This window comes from Dasypus novemcinctus, chromosome 6 (genome assembly GCF_030445035.2).
Source record: "Dasypus novemcinctus isolate mDasNov1 chromosome 6, mDasNov1.1.hap2, whole genome shotgun sequence".
Taxonomy (NCBI): domain Eukaryota; kingdom Metazoa; phylum Chordata; class Mammalia; order Cingulata; family Dasypodidae; genus Dasypus; species Dasypus novemcinctus.
The window spans coordinates 88104496-88120554 of NC_080678.1; the positions used below are offsets into that span (position 1 = coordinate 88104496).

At 48.4% G+C, this 16059-nt stretch overlaps 1 protein-coding gene across 2 annotated transcripts in view; it reads left to right on the forward strand.

Moving 5' to 3' along the window:
- WDFY4 (WDFY family member 4) overlaps positions 1-16059 on the forward strand; it is a 270517-nt gene that overhangs the window by 135755 nt on the left and 118703 nt on the right. For both annotated transcript variants that reach the window (XM_058299130.2, XM_058299131.2), the window contains exons 37-39: positions 921-1042; positions 2569-2754; positions 3860-3996. In XM_058299130.2, coding sequence (XP_058155113.1) covers positions 921-1042; positions 2569-2754; positions 3860-3996 — 445 coding nt within the window. The remainder of the gene's footprint in view (positions 1-920; positions 1043-2568; positions 2755-3859; positions 3997-16059) is intronic.

A 16059-nucleotide genomic window follows, 5' to 3' on the forward strand; every position in this document is an offset into this window, starting at 1 on the left:
AAATAACCCTTTTTCAGTGTATAGATTAAATTGGGGAAGGTCTTTTTTTCCTCTTTCATATTTCATTAATTAGACCCCTTCCAAACCAAAAGCATGGATAAGAAGAGTGAGAGGCCAATTAATTTGTGTGCTTTGATACTCTACCCTCTTCAGATTCCCGTGTTTAGCAGAATGGCCTCCAAAATCCAAAGGGTGTGTGTGGTACTACTGAATTCTAGAAGCATTAAGAATGGACATTCTCATGTGTTGGTCTTTTTCATTTCTACTTTTGTCATTTCTGGCTGAGAGCCTCTTCCTCTTATGAAGCCGAGGGAAGCTAGGAGAGGAGGGCACTGGACATTTACACGACTAGTTCTCCTGGAGCAATGGGCCATGGGGAAGTGAATATATAAACTTCTGTGCCCCACTGAGAACCAGCTGCACTTTATGTGGGGCCTGGGCAAAATGAAAATTTAGAGTCTTGTTCAAAAAATTTCCAAGAGTTTCAAGATGGTGACAGCAGAGCATTCAATCAAGCACGGGCCCTTCTGAGCGCAGGGCCTGACATGATTACATGGCCCCGTTCAAGGCAGGATGAAATTGGTGCCAAACAAGGGCACGACTGAGGGCTTGGTGAGGGCATGAATGGGAATGACCAGTTCTGGTGGTGGGGAAACCGGGAGAGGATTCAGCAACCCGTTAGAAGCATGAAAAAGACAGAGTAAGATGGAAATAGAGAGATGTTTCTCCTATTTTCCAAAATGTTGCCATATAATATCTATAGTAGAAGGTGGTATAGTAGAAGGTGTGTTTTAACTTGATTAGACAAGATTTTCTGTATTGATATGCGTTGAGTTTGGGGGATGCATGTAAGTGTTAAAGAACTGTAGAATGATCCTAAAAAGACTGGCATCTATAGTGACACCTCTCTTGTCCACCAGCTATCCTGAAGGATTTGGATTGGAACCCAAGCCTAGAATGACTCCTTATCATCAAGTCTTCCTTTCCCTAAATGAAGAAACAAGAGAAAAAAGAGGGGAAGACTTCCCAAGTTTGAGTGATGGTACATTTTATTTGTTGTTTCTTTTTGGGGGGAGAGGTTAGATGGATAGTGGTAACTGCTGGGCTTGCGTTCTTCAGGTTATCCTTTCCAAGACAAGAATGCAAACACTACTAAGGTGATTTTCAAAGACCAGAACAGACCCTCAGAAATCTCAGAATTATATAATAGTATAGCAAAGCAACCCGGAAGAGGAGAAAATATTGGAAGGATCTTTGTAAATTAGAAATGGAATGGAGGTATGGATGGAAGGAAGGATGGATGCAGTGAGGAAGAGAGGGAGGGAGGGAAGGGAAAAAGGAAGGGAGAGATAAACGTAGAGAAAGCACTGTGAGACTTTATTAGACCAGGGACTTGGTATGCTTCTGCAGTAGGCAATAGCTTCATTGTAAGTTGATTTCACCTCTCAGGTTGTCTCGGATGTTCCTTTGAACCAATAGATATGGAAACTGGCAAGCCACCTCCCCTGGTTCAAGCCGTTAGCCAGCTACCTCTTAGCTTTCTTCTCTAGAAAATGGGAACAGAGTAAATAAACTCATTACTTTCATTGAAACTTTTGGCTTAATGGTGTTTCTTCTTAGATTCACTAAACTCAAAGTAGGCTAATGGTGTTGGCAGGTTGTGAAAAGATAGAAGCCAAGTGTGTGTCAGAGATTGCTCCCTTTGATCCAGGAAGCCTCACAGACCTTCTTCTACTATTTGGCTTGCAGGCTGTTTTATGTAGTTTATGATATCAGGTGGTAGGCACAAGGGGTTCTGCATTCTGGTCAGAGAGGTACCCAAAGCCAATACTCAAAATAGTGTAAATTTGAAGTATCCTAACTATAGCATGAACACACACACTTTGGGACTTGGTCAGCAGGGCTGGACAGAGCAGTGTTCATCTCCCTAGGGTGAGAAAAACAGACTTAGAGGCTGGTGCCAGAGAAGGGACCCAATAGTCCCAAATCAGATGAAATTTAGGCATGTTTTCAGGAAGGATATGTGTAGGGTACAGCAGGCAGAATTGGCTTGGTGGATCTGTCCATATTTGGGCAAATCCAGACCAATAAGATGGGTGAATGGTGAGAAGCATGGTTCAGTGCAAGAGGAGAATGGCTTGGTCCTGAGGCCCCAAGCACAGACTTGGGTTTCATGTCCATTCCCATGAGGGGCCAGTAAGAAAGGTTGGGAGGAACTGTTTTGGGGTACCTAAGTCTCACACAAGATATCAATCCGTTCGGTATCCGATAGAATTGGGGTTGTGTAAGAGAGGCTCCCTGAGATCTGGAGATATGATGCTGGGCAGGACTTGGAGGTGGCAGCTTGAGGCAGGGAAAAAGCCAGCTCCCACGGGCGTTGTGGCATTATCAGTTCTGTGGCTCATACACGGAATGTCGCCACTTGACTAAAGTTTCCAAACTGGGATGACATTCAAGAAATTAAGTGAGAAGGACAGAAATAAAAGCAGCTGCGATCCGCCCATCTCTTGGTGCCTCCAGGCAAAGCCTTGAGGCTGTCCTGACTACTCAATGTCTTCTCTCTGCTAGTCCAGCACAACATCCAGAAGACAGTGCGGACACTCTGGCAGCAGCTCGTGGCGCAGAGGCGCCAAGCTCTGGAGGACGCCCTCAAGATAGATCTCTCGGTGAAGCCTGGAGAAAGCGAAGTGAAGATTGAAGAGGTCACCCCGCTCTGGGAGGAGACAACATTCAAGGCCTGGCAGCATTACCTAGGTCTCTGTCCACCCAGCACCAGTGTCTTAGAGAGCCAGAGTTCCCCAAGGCAACACTTGGGGCCCAGAGCCTTTCTCCACTCAGACCCTTTGTCTCTTCCCTTTTGTGGGTGGAATTTGCATCACTGAAACCTCGTGTGCCTTTCCTCGAAAAGAATAATTACTTCTTTGCTTCTGGGATGAGTTCCAGAAACCTCTTAGAGGGAGGGATTGCCATGACCAGAGCCCTGCTCTGGGCTCTGGAGCTTGGGGTCCTAGTGCTCCCCTGGCATCCACTGAGTAACTTTGACAGTTTGCAGAGCACTTGAGCTTCAGGTTCCTCATCTCCCAAGTGAAAGTCTTCACCCCATCACATGCTATCAGTGACTCAGCATTTCCACCCTCATGCTTGTCAGTGCAGCTGCAGGACTGCTGTTGGGTTAAATTTGTCTTTTAAAGAGGTCATGTTCTCCCCATTGTGGATCATAACACTTGTTTGAAGTCTTTTCACATTGCAAAATTCACAGTGGTTCAAAAGTTAGTTATTTCAGTGTAGATTCTCATACAGCCCAGCAGTACAGAAGCCTATTTGATTTCCCAAATATGAACATACATACATACATATACACATTCATACATACATGCCTATATGTACAATCTGAAGTCAAACTTTCAGATGCCATTTCAGAGAAGAGTGCAATAAAATAGGACATCTATACCCATGCATGTATAGAAGAATAAAATAGTAAGACAGACATGAAGGCTCACAAATGGTTCCCTTTTTGTCAACAACCATGTAATTTGCACTTTCTATATTTTAGGTCCTACACTTTAAACACATCTCTTATTCTATCTTCATGATGCTTCAATGAGATCAGATACCGTTAACCCCATTTTACAGAATTAGAAACTCAGGAACTTGAGCTAATTTGCCCAATTTTTCAATACTAAGAAATGAGCCACAGAACTAGGTTTTCGGGCAAGTTCTGGGTGCCTCCAAAGCCCACCTTACATTTTTCAGCCAGGAACCACTCAGAATATGGCAGTGTGGTCTTGTGGCCTGGGCTGTAGGAATAAGGTATGCTCACTTCTGTCCTTCTGGTCATCTCTGCTCCCCCTGACTCCAGCATCTGAGAAGAAGGCACTGGCCAGTCGCTCAAATGCTGCACAGCACACCAGAGTCACTTCGTGGAGCGGGAGCTTGTCTTCAGCCATGAGACTGATGCCCGGTCGGTCGACCAAGGACCCTGAGTGCAGGCCCGAGGTACGCCCAGACCCCTTCTCCTTGGAGATAGATCAGCACATTTGCTTCACACCTCCTGGGTTGTGTTTGTCCTCTATTGTTGCTGTTTATGATCTAGTTCCATGTTCTCATGAGTATTTCATGGTATACATGTGGCTTCCCAGGTGGGGATGCATCCAGGGAAGCCAGGTCTTATACCAACTTCAACTTGACATGACTATGTGTTCCTTGTTAATGCCAAGAGCAGGTGTCCCTTATGGCATTAAAAAAAAATTTATCTTGCTTCCCATTCTTCTTATGAGGCAGGTGTGTTCAAAGGGTACGAGCCACTTCTCACCAGGACATGGGTGAGAAAGGCAGACTGAGGCGGTGGCTCCATTTTTGGAGACATAGTGCTGGGGCCTTTGACTGTGTGGGACTGAGCTGTTGGGGTTTTCTCTTCCATTTCTCTAAAGCTGCCTAACAAATCCTCCTGGAACTCAGTGGCACAGATGAAAACTTGTGACCACAATCTCTGTGTCAGGCCTTTGGAGCACAGCAGGAATGGCTTTGTCTCTTTGTTTTTTGTTTTTTTTTTTTTAAATTATTTATTATTTTTTTTAAAAATTACATTATGAAAAATATGAGGTCCCATTCAACCCCACCGCCCCCGTCCCCCACTCCCCCCACAGCAACACTCTCTCCCATCATCATGACACATCCATTGCACCTGGTAAGTTAATCTCTGAGCATCACTGCACCCCATAGTCAATGGTCCACATCATAGCCCAGACTCTCTCACGTTGCATCCAGTGGGCCCTGGGGGGATCTATAATGTCCCGTAATTGTCCGTGAAGCACTATCCAGGACAATTCCATGTCCCGAAAACGCCTCCACATCTCATCTCTTCCTCCCGTTCCCCACACCCAGCAGCCACCATGGCTACCGTTCCCACACCCATTCCACATTTTCTCTGTGGACATTGGATTGGTTGTGTCCATTTTACATCTATGTCAAGTGAGGGCTTAGATTCCACATGGGTACTGGATGCACTCCTCCCGCTTCCAGTTGTAGACACTCTAGGCTCCATGTTGTGGTGGTTGACCTTCTTCAACTCCATGTTAGCTGAGTGGAGTAAGTCCAATAAATCAAAGTGTAGGAGCTGAAGTCTGTTTAGGCTCTGGGCCGCTTTTTCTCTTTGATGTCTGGACCTCAGCCAGAGGACAGCGCCCAGGGACAGAATCAGCCTGGGGTGATGGGAAGGCGCCTTCACTTGCACACCTGGTGGTTATTGCAGCTCTTTGTCTGAGACTGTTGCCGGGGCTACTGGCTGGAATCTCTACTCAGGGCCTCTCCCTCATGCTTGAGCTTCCTCACAACATGGCAGCCAGGTTTCTAGGGCTGCTCTTCGGGTGTGATTGGGATCCAGGCAGAAGCTGCTTTGCCTCTTATGACCTGGCTTTGAATTCATGGAGTGTTACCACCACCACATCCCATCATCGCTTTCTTCAAGACAGGCACAAGGTTCTGCCAGGATCAAGGGAAGAGGAAATAGACTCCACCTCCCAATGAGGGAGTGAGTGGGAGGTTCTAGAAGGGTTATACTGCTGTGGCTATTTTGGGAAAGCACTGTCTTAAATGTTCTAGTATTGGGATCGCTGATGTATTCAGAGAGACTGTGGTGGTTGAACAGACACTGGCTTTGGATCAGGAGACTCTGAGCAATTGATTTAACTTCCCTGAGCTTCTATCTCCTTAGTTCCATGTAAAGACAAATAACTGTGTACCTGTGGGAAGGGGCTCCCCAGGGAGGTGGAGTGGACAGCTGAGAGGCACATGCCATCACTTGCACTCTCAGTGATGTAACTCTAGAGAGTGAGCTTGGCCCACTGCTCCCAGGAGTCTGCATTGCTGGGGAAGGGTTCATGCATTGCTGTGGTCAGCTGGCTGACCGTGGGAGGAGATTCGCCTGTGCTGGGTGGGCTAGAGGAGCAAATGTCTGCCCATAACTGCCTAGGCAGCCTGGGGGAGGAAACTTTCTTCTTTCCAAGCTTCAGTAAAATAAGCTTCTGGGAAGATGGAGAAGAGATGAGTTTGATGGAGCTTGGTTCCATTGGGTATTCAGTACAGAGAAAAAGCCTGTGTCATATTCATAATTGTATCCCCAGTGCTGAATGTATAGCATTTGGCTCATTGATGATACTGTTCAGTAAGTTTTTTGGTTGACTGATTGAATGAATGAATGGATTTTATAACAGCTGTGCCAGACAAATATTATTACTCCTGTTTTATAGATGTGGAAACCGAGCTTAAACTTTTCAGCTGGTCAGTGGCAGCGGATCTCCCACCTGTGCTCCTGAGCATGAGCTTGGTCAGTTCACACACCCCGTCAGAGCCTCTGTTTCTTGTACTCACAACTGGGAAGGTGTGCTGTTTACACTAGTATTTAAGGAAGCACTGGGGACACGGCCCTAGGATTAGAAGACAGTTGAGCAAATTGCATTTTCCCTCCTCACTCTTCTCTGCTGAGGCGCCATAGCTGTGCTGAGCCCCTGGAAGCTTGGACAGGGTCGGATCCTGACCACTGTTGTTGTGGCAGGAGGGGCCCAGCCCCACTTCCCTTCCCGAAGGAGCCCAGGGCTCCACCCTGGCGCTTCTGTCCCTTGACCAGCTCAGCACAGTTCCCAGGAGGTCACGTCAGCCTGGCTGGGGGGAGGGGAGGCATAGTTAGGATGCTGTGAATGGACATTTTTTATGAAACCCTTGTGGCCTGTTGCTGCTGCCTCTTTCCCCGGCCCCCACCTTGCCTAGCTCACCGTCATTGTCACTTGCACCGTCCCACTCCCTCCATGTCCTGGGGAGACGGTGGAGAAGCAACTCATCTGAAAGCTGAGTCAATGCCAATGTTTGCAGGCATGCAGGCAGATCTACCAAAATGACTTCCAGCTTTGCTCTTGGCTCACAGCAAAAGGTCTAGAAGAAATCCTGTTTTAGCTTGGCCCTGTCTTGGGTGAAGATGGCTGCTGAAGATACTTTCTTCTATATCTTCTATAGCAGTTGAGATCTCATCGCTTGTTCATCTATTCATTCGACAAATATTTATCTAGTGCTTCATCTGTACCCTGCTCTCAGCACCAGGGTTCAGAGGAGAACAAATCTGACCTACTCTCTGCTTCCCTGGAGACTGCATTTAGGGGGAAAAATAGACAACAAATAGATAAATTGATTCATAAATTCCAATGAAGAAAAGTAGGGCAGAGCAAGGAGGAGAGTGTGCTACTGGGGCGGAGGTGGTCAGCCAAGCCGACTCTGGCAAGGGGACATTGGAGCAGAACTGAGAAGAAAGGGAGAGCAGGAGCCTTGCTGCTCTCTGGAAAAGAGCATCCAGGCACCGCAAAGGGCCAGGCAGAGGCACTGAGGCAGCATTTGCTGGGACGTTCCAAGAAGCCCGTGGGGCTGCACTGAAGTTTAGAGGAGCACCAGAGCCCACCCCCCCACTTCCTGGACAGCCCCAGGAAATTTCACTTTAATGTTTGGAAAAACTGGATTTTTCCAGAGCAACTCACATGACCAGCAGGGATTTGTAGCTGATTGTGTTTTCCTCTTTGATCTGGGCACTAGGAAACTCAGAGACAAGAGTGGCCCAGCTCTTGTAACTGCAGATAATCCAGTGGGATAAGTTTCTGCACCACACACACACACACACACACACACACACCCCTTTTCTATGGCTTCATCCTTCCCATTTGCCCTCAACTCACTTCCCACCTGGTTTATTTATCCTTTCTGTGGCCTATAATGATATCTCATGGATATTTTTAGACAAATTAATTCTGCAGCCACAGGCACTGTGTTTTCATTTTAAAAAGTTGACTGCGTTTTTGTTGAGCAGCATCCTGCACCAATCCCTTGGCCAGGACTGCGTAGAGTGCCTATACGGCGTAAGCTCTTTAAGAAGGTGCATCACAGTGCACGGAGTCAGGCGTAAAACGCCCCCTTCTCGAGCCGAGCTGAAGCTCCGCAGCCTTCCGTCCTCTTCCCGAGATGCCTTGTTGCTAACAGAAGGCACAACTTCTCAGGTACATATGTAGACTGTGATGTCACAGCATCGGAACAGCAACTATTTGCCCTGGGGTCTGTTTAATTATTTTTAAAAATTAATTTTGATTATTACAGCTGATTACACCTCAGTGAGCAATGTAATTGATATTTTCTAATGTATCCCAAGGAACATTTTGTACAACACGCTTTTTGTTGTTGAAGGTTAAAGACGGCGTTATTGGTTTTCCCCTAAATATGCCCACATCATTAGTTCCTCCAGTGAGAAGGTTGCCATCTGGAAAAAGCGGCGTGGAGGCATTATTCAGGCACAAGTGCATGAAATTGGTGTTTCTGTGTCTTCTGTCTCTCTTCTGGAAAGAAGAGGCTTGTAATTAAAGGAGTTGGTATTGGAGGAAACATTATTCATTTGCTGTTATTCCTTATCATGTCAGCAGCTGACAGCTCTATAGCACTGATAAATTGTTCCTTGGAGTGAGGCATGCAGAGAGCGAATTGGTAACTCCTCTTACCTATCTTTGTTTTCAGGCGGAAAAATTTTTTTTTAATCTTCTTGGCAGGTGAGCTGAACTTTGAGGCAAGACTGATACGATAGATGCTATTTCACCTTCCTTCTCCTTATTCTTCTCCTCCTCCTTTTCCTTCCCTCATCCTCCTTCTCTTTCTTCTTTTACTTCTCCTCCTTCTTCCTTTACTTCTCTTCCTCCTTCTTTTACTTCTTCTCCTCCTCCTTTTCCTGACACCGTCTGTCCTGGGATCAAGCTGTGAGGTCATGCTCTCCAGCAGGGTGTAGGCAGTTGGTGTCGGGGATCTTGGGCTCCCTTGAGTCCACCAAAGGTCCAAGCAGGGTGGGCTGGAAGCCCCGTCATCGCGTCCACTCACACATGCGGGAGATCGAGGCTTAAGCTCTTCAGCTCTCCCTCCTCCCAGCCGTGGCCATGACCTAGATCCCCAGGTCAATCTCAGACGGTCTTTTTGGTTTACTTTTCTTTTCTTTTTTAAGTTTTACAAACATTCATGACCAATCTTGGTTCTTAGTTTTGACAGACACACAGTAGCAGTGTAAGATGTTAGCCTCAAGGGAAGCTAGGGGAGGGAAGGATGGGAACGCTCTGAACTACCTCTGCTGCTTTCCTGTAAATCTAACGTTATTCCAAAATAAAAAGCTCACAACCATCCATCTTTTAAAGGCATTAACACACAGGAAATGGACACCTGGGACGGGGCCTGGGGTGGGAAGGGTCCAGGTGGGCAGCGTGTCCGACCAGTCCAGGGTGGGAGGAGGCCGCAGCCACCGCAGGGGACAGCTCGGTGCTGGCTGGACCGAAGCCAGGCCGGGGGGGCGGGGTGCGGTTCGTCTTTGTGGGATGAGCAGGGCTGTGGCAGGTCTGTTTCTGGATTAGCGGCCAGGGTCCCTGGGGACGGTCCCTCCTGGGGGCTACAGTGGAGCTCAGGTGGAGATGGGGGATCTGCAGAGGCCGTGGTTGGAAGCCGTGGAAATTGAAGAGAATTGTGTCTATCCAAGGCTAGGTGCGTGACCACCAAGGCTGGAGCCTTTTGTTTAAATCAAGCAGCCCGGGGGAAGAGAGGGGCCCTGCAGGTTGGGGGGCTGTGTGGCTTGGATGGCCCTGGTGACAGCAGGAGCAAGACGGTGCTGGCTGGAGCCGTTAGGGGTTGAGGGTGCAGGTCCACCTCCAGCCTGGACTCAGACCCCTGGAGGAGCGGGGAGACCAGCCCAGGGGACAAGTGTGGGGCTTAGCTGGCCAGGCTGCCAGGACACGTGGCCTGAGGGATGGGCGTGTCCACAGGCGTTTATGGGCTGGAAGCCCCAGATCAAGGCGTTGGCAAGGCCGTGCTCTCCCGCTGAAGCCGGCCGCCTTCTGAAGCTGGCTCGCCTTGCTCTCCTCTGTGGCTTCCTCTGACCTTAGGCTTCCTTAGAAGGTGGTGGACTAAGGCCCACCTGATTCAGCTGGGCCACACCTAACCAGGATCGTGGAAGCGCTCATTTCCAAAGGAGCCCCACCTGGACAGGCAAAACGTCTTCACAAGGTCCTATTTACATGTGCAGCACACCAGCAGGAACTCAGATTAAGGTTAAGAACATGTCTTTTGTCAGGGTATGAGACTCAATCCCCCAGAGTTTCCCTCGGAGCATAGCCGTGCCCTGGTGCCCACCACGTTTCCATGGCTTTGGGAGAGAGCTGAGCAAACTTCCAGCTGCTCTTTCTGAAGCCATATATTAGAAAGCTGAAATGGCCCACAAAAGGAAGCTAGGGCCATCTGAGAATCACAGGAAGGGACGAGAAGGCTCCAGAAGCCAGGGGCAACCCACTGGAATTTCTAAGTTGCAAAGACAAGGGCTTTTTGCATGAATTCTGCTGCCTGCCCCGGCAAGGATGCGCTGACTGTTTGCTGGAGGTTCCTCCAAAGTCAGTCCTGTCTCCCGGCCCCCCAGTGCATGGTCAGAGGACCAGCCTGCCGGCACTTTGGGGCTCTCAGAGGCATGGCCAGGCTAGCGGAGGGTCTGCCATCGGCTGCCTCCCTGAGCATGTGCTCAGGCCCACTATCTCCATCCCCAGCCATGAAGCAGCCCGGCTCTGGGAGAGGACGAGACACTGGCGCACACCTGCAACCTGGTGACAGCCCTGTCACGGGCAGCCCTGCCTGAGGCCTTGGTAAGGGAAGTAGCGTTTCTGACCAGCCACTCTGAGGACTTTACCTGTTATCACTTTTAAAAAGCAATTGTCTAACGCATACAGAAGTAGCGTAAGGAACCCCGGCCATCCATCCGCCACTCAACGCCACCAGTTTTCAACTCACAGCCGAGCTCGTCTCAGCTCTATCACTACAACTCCCCCTCCCTGCACTGCATCTTTTGAAGCAACATGCCAAAATCTGTATCATTTCATCCTTAAATGTCTCAGGATACTTGCTTTCTCTTTAAGGAAATGCCAGAACCCAAATAATGAAATGCAGGAAAAGAAAGCAAGCATGGCGCGGGGCAAGGCTTTGGCCTGTGTGGCAGCCACGGAGTGACTCCTGACTTTTCTTTCCTGCACGTTTGTATTTGGCTCCTGCTGAGAACCTCCAGCCTCTGTCTCAGGAAGAAGGAGTGAGAGGGCAAATGATGGCACAAATGCTTTCCAGTTTAATGTTCTGGCATTTTCTGTCCAGGGGGTTGAGCGATTCAGCACTTGAGGAAAGGGGTTGAGATTCCACTCACCTGGATAAAAACCTTGTGAGCAAGGAGGGCCCAGGGGTGAGAGGAGACTTTTGAAAAAATAGAAAAGAATCAGCTTTGAAATGAAGGGGGAAGGGAAATGGTAGAGTAGAGGGTAAGAGTTGAAGAAACTGAAGTGAACTGTATCAGTGGAAGTTAGAATTCTCAGAGAAATTCTCACCTAAAAGATCTTTACGAGATTGCAGGAGGCTTTGAGACTCTGAAATTCAGAAAGGACGTTGCATGGAATAGTTTTACTTCCACTTTAGTGGATTCCATGTCATGTCTGTGGGCAAGAGAGAAAGGACTTTCCCAGGCAATGGATATGACTGTAAGATATGAAGCAGATGGCCTAAATTTGGGGAGAGAGGGTGTTAAGACATGTGAGGACTTCTGAAATGGAAGGGGAAAGAGAGAGATGCCTTCTCTCTGGGATGACAGGAAAGCAGAAGGCTAGCCCTGTGTCCCCGAACCAAGAGAGGAACGGGACAAAAGGACAAAGTCCTAGAAAAGAGAACATAAAAACAGACTTTTGAGAGCCCCAACTTCCTGAGAAATCACAGCGCTGCATCATTGGAAAGCTCCTGTGTTCGGTCCTGGGGGAAAGTCTTGTGAGCAGTAATTCAATGGGACTACCTGTTAGAGGAAACAAATGAAAATATGCTAGAGGGCACTCAGAGTGTAAATTACTTTCCTGATCTGCAAGCAGATGCTAATACCTTCTGCCGAATGGGATCTTGGTTTTCTTGATTTTGGTGAGCAGGGCTGCCAATGACTTATTTTCTTTTGGTGCTTTTCCCGAGAGATGTGACCCTAAAAATAGTGCTGCTCTCCCCAGTCTGGCCTCAGAGCTCTCCATGGTGCTGCCTGGACTAGGACTGTTTCCAGGAAGGGCATCTGTTGCGCTCCTGGTTGCAGTGGTGCACAGGGGAAAGAAAGAAAGAAGAAAATCATTAACTCTGGTATTTTAAGCCACAGAGCAGGTTTGTTTTTCACTTCCACTGAGAGGAAAGTCTACGTCGCATGGATGGCAGTCGTCGGGCTTGTAGGCGACTGTGCTGCAATGACACACCTGGGGGGCACGAGGGTGCCTTCCACATGTGGCGCAGCGCCCTGGCGGGGACGGCTGGGGAAGGGGTGCAGGATCACGATCACGGAAGGGACGGAAGTGCAGCCAGGCCAGCGGCCTTGGGGGCGAGAGGAAGTAGACCCGCAGATTTTCTTCCTGGAGGTCTGGGTACGCAACCAGGGTCCACGCTCTCATTTCTCATTTCCTCTCTCTCTTTCTCTTCCCCCTACCACGCACATACACACACAAACCCACACATCCCATTCTGCAAATAAATGCTGTTAGGACCCACTCATCCCGTGGCAGAAAAGTGAATGGGAAGGAGCTCATTCGAACAAAAACCTCCACCCCAACCGAACGGGGACACAAGGTCTCTATGTCTGAGGCTTTGAGAAGCCAGCGCCACCTTCCACGTAGCACCCACCCAGAGCACGTGTAACGGAGAAGCCACGGGCTGCGGGCAGAACGTGCCTTTCTTTCTCCATTGAGCCGACTTGGATGTCATTGGTCCATCAGTGCGGATTACAGGAACTTGAAAAATAGAAGTAAATGAATAAAGCAAACACGGATTCCTTTAATGATGTTTCTTTACCAAGTGCATCGTTGGTGAGACATCTTTATCTTCATAATAGAAGGATAATTAACATCACTAATTATCTAATTAAGTTCATTACGCATCCACCAACAGAACACCGTGAAGTTGACATTATGTTCTACTGTCAACAAATGCTTTTGATTTCTTAGGAAGTAATTAAAATGTAAATTAGCATGCCATTATATGCACAGGGGAAGTTTTGAATCAGATATTCATTTCAAAATTGCTTAGAGCAACATCGTATTTTTGTTTTTTTCTTCAATACAGGCAGGCATTTACTATTAATGATATATTTTAAAATTGCCATCCTTTGGCTCTACACTTGGATCATGGTGAGGTTTCAGTACTAAATGACCGTGTTGGCCTCCTGTACTTGTTACTGTGCTTCTTTTATTTTCCCATTTGATCATTTTAACAGGTTTGTTTGTGTTTGGGGTCCTTTTTATTTAAAAAAATCACGACTGATGTTTTTGATTCTGATTCTGAAAATTCTCTGCCAGTCCTGCCTTAAATTCTCTGGCTGAGCCTGCCCTTTAAGGGCTTCCTTTTGGCCAGGTTAGTTCTGGGGAATAGAATCACCGGCTTGCTGAGAGCAGATTCCACACGTGCACCGAGGTTCACAGGGAAGAGAGACCTTGCTCACATCACAACTGTGGCCCAGCTCTCCTGGGTTGCAAGTCCACATTTTTCTTTTGCAAGAGCAACCTCGTGGTTTCTGATGAAATATTACCCCTCGGGTGCTGAATACAGTAACCACATCAGATTGGGACCCTTCCTGAAATGTCACGGCATCCCAAGGCACCCAGGGGAAATGAGGGTCAGCCAGATAGAAGCCCAAAGCCCCCAGACACTGTCACTCTTTCACGAATTCCGACTGAAGGCTGGGAGGTCCGTCTTTCACTGAAGTGTACAGCCTGTCATGGGGATTGGTGGACATGAACTCCGGGTCTAAACAAGGAGACTGGGCAGTCGAGGCTCGAGCTGGTGTTACCTGGTTGACGTGAGGAGGAAGGGGCTCTGTGGATGGCATCGGGCATCCTCCCCCTGCTCTCAGATGGAGGGGTGGTGGACCGAGGCCCCTCAGTTTTGTGTGAATAGGGTTTCAGATTAATGCAGAGGGACTGTGGTGGCTTTGGAGATGCTGTCACTGGTCCCTGTTAAAGGACCAATGCCAGGCGTGGCTATGGATAGAGAGCCCTGTGCCACTCACAGCCCCATGCCTGGGGGTGCAAACACAATACCCCCGGGTTTCAGCAGAGAGATGTGTCTGTCCTGGATGGACAGAAGGCCTTGGGCTGTGGGGAGCAGCGCCATCACCTCCCAGAATGCTGACCTGTGCCTGGGTTTGTGGGTGAGCCCTGGGTCCATCTGAGCTGAGCTGTGGGTCTTCACCCACGCCGTCGAAGGGTGCCTTGTTTGTCCATCCAGAGGGGTCTCCTTTTTCTCCTTCATGCAAAGGACAGCAGCTGGGCTGGCACAGCCCTGAGCTGACCATCTGCCAAGGTCAGTTGGCCATTCTCCTGAGGCATAGGGAGTGCCTTTCTCACGTAGAATTTTCCTCTCACCGTGTCTGTTCTTCATTCCCAAAGTGTGCTGGGCTACATCGTGACTTCCTAAGGACAGCAGTGGGGGACGTGCCCCATCAGTCACCATGGATTGCTTGTCATCCTGTCTTCTGCTGGTGGCACTTGTCCCCACCTGGAATGGGCACCAAATCACAGCTCCCCCATGGTGCCCCACAAGGCCACGCTGCTGCCATGGGCTCCACCACTGGAGCATGGTTCAAAGGGCTTATCTGATAAGCCTGCCAGCCATTTGGTCCCCGGAGAACTGCGGTCTACATTGGTTTGCTTTTGGCTGCAAGACGATGGTTTGGAGCCTCTCCAAGTGAGCAAGTGCTGAACGTGGAGCGAAACGGATCAGGGATCCAGAGTTCCATGACTCGAGGGGGCATCCCCAACCTCAGGTCACACGTGCCCATTGAAAGTCACGCCATAGCCCAGATCCTGCTTCGAAATGTCCCTAGGACAGTCGCTAAGCCCCTTCTCCAAGTACTCCCACCCCAAATGAGGCAGGGCTCTGAAAAGGGAAACGAGAACTCATGGCCTGCTGGCGGTTATTGCCTTTTTTCCTTTCTCTCTGATAGTGATTTATCTGATTACAGAATCAGCTATTTGTGTATAACATACAGGGGGCTGTCACCAGGGAAGGCCCAAGAAAGCAACCTGGCTTACCAGATTTTAATTGACAACATACTTCATCTCATACAATTCAACAGCACATGGGTTTGTTGAGTGAAAACCGCAGATTTGCTAAGAATAAATGAGTAATACATAGTCCCTATATTGAAAAAGTCTTTCTAGTCTGATTATTTATTTCCCTAGTTAAATGATGTCTAAGTAGAATCATGATAGATTGGTTTCCTGGAAAGAAAACTGAATATGTATCAAGTTTTTGTAAATTAAAACATATCTGAAGTTAACTTAGGAACCTGGCAATTTAAAAGAATCCTAGGTTGAATCCTTTTGGAAATGAAGGATGTTCCTTTACTTTCAAGGATAATTATGCCCAAGAATCTCTTTTGACCTTCAGATTTTTGCATGTTGGATTCCTTAATGTGAGCTACACCTGCATCCTGTAAACTAAAGGCCTGGGGAGGTGGAACGTGTCATCATCCCAGAAAGGCTTCCAAGTTTTAAAAGTTATAATTATGGGTAAGGCGCATTTCTGTTGGCTTGTTTCTCTAAATTCAAATATTGTAAACTGAAGCATGTTCATCAGTGCAAAAATGCTCTGTGGTTTAACAGACAGAAGTGTCCCAAACTCTGTAATTTATAGAACGGCAGATGGTCCTGGAGAGGAGAACGCGCCCGGGGCCCCTCCAGAGGCGCTGCTGCTGTGCACAGCCGCTGGGCCCCCGCTCCCAGCCCGGCGGCGGGGCACCTGCCGCGTGAGTTACAGCCGCGCTCTCACCCTGGGACCCATCTATTATGAGAAGCCATTTTGGTTAATTAAAAAAGTCTTTCAAGGTCTCAGAACGGGAAGTTCTGAGATTTTCTTCTTTGCTACTGTTGCTGGGGGTGGGTGAACACTTGGCTCTTTGGCCTGGCAAAGAAGGGAGGAGAGAGTGGGTAGAGGAGAGAGAGAGAGTGGAAGAAAGCA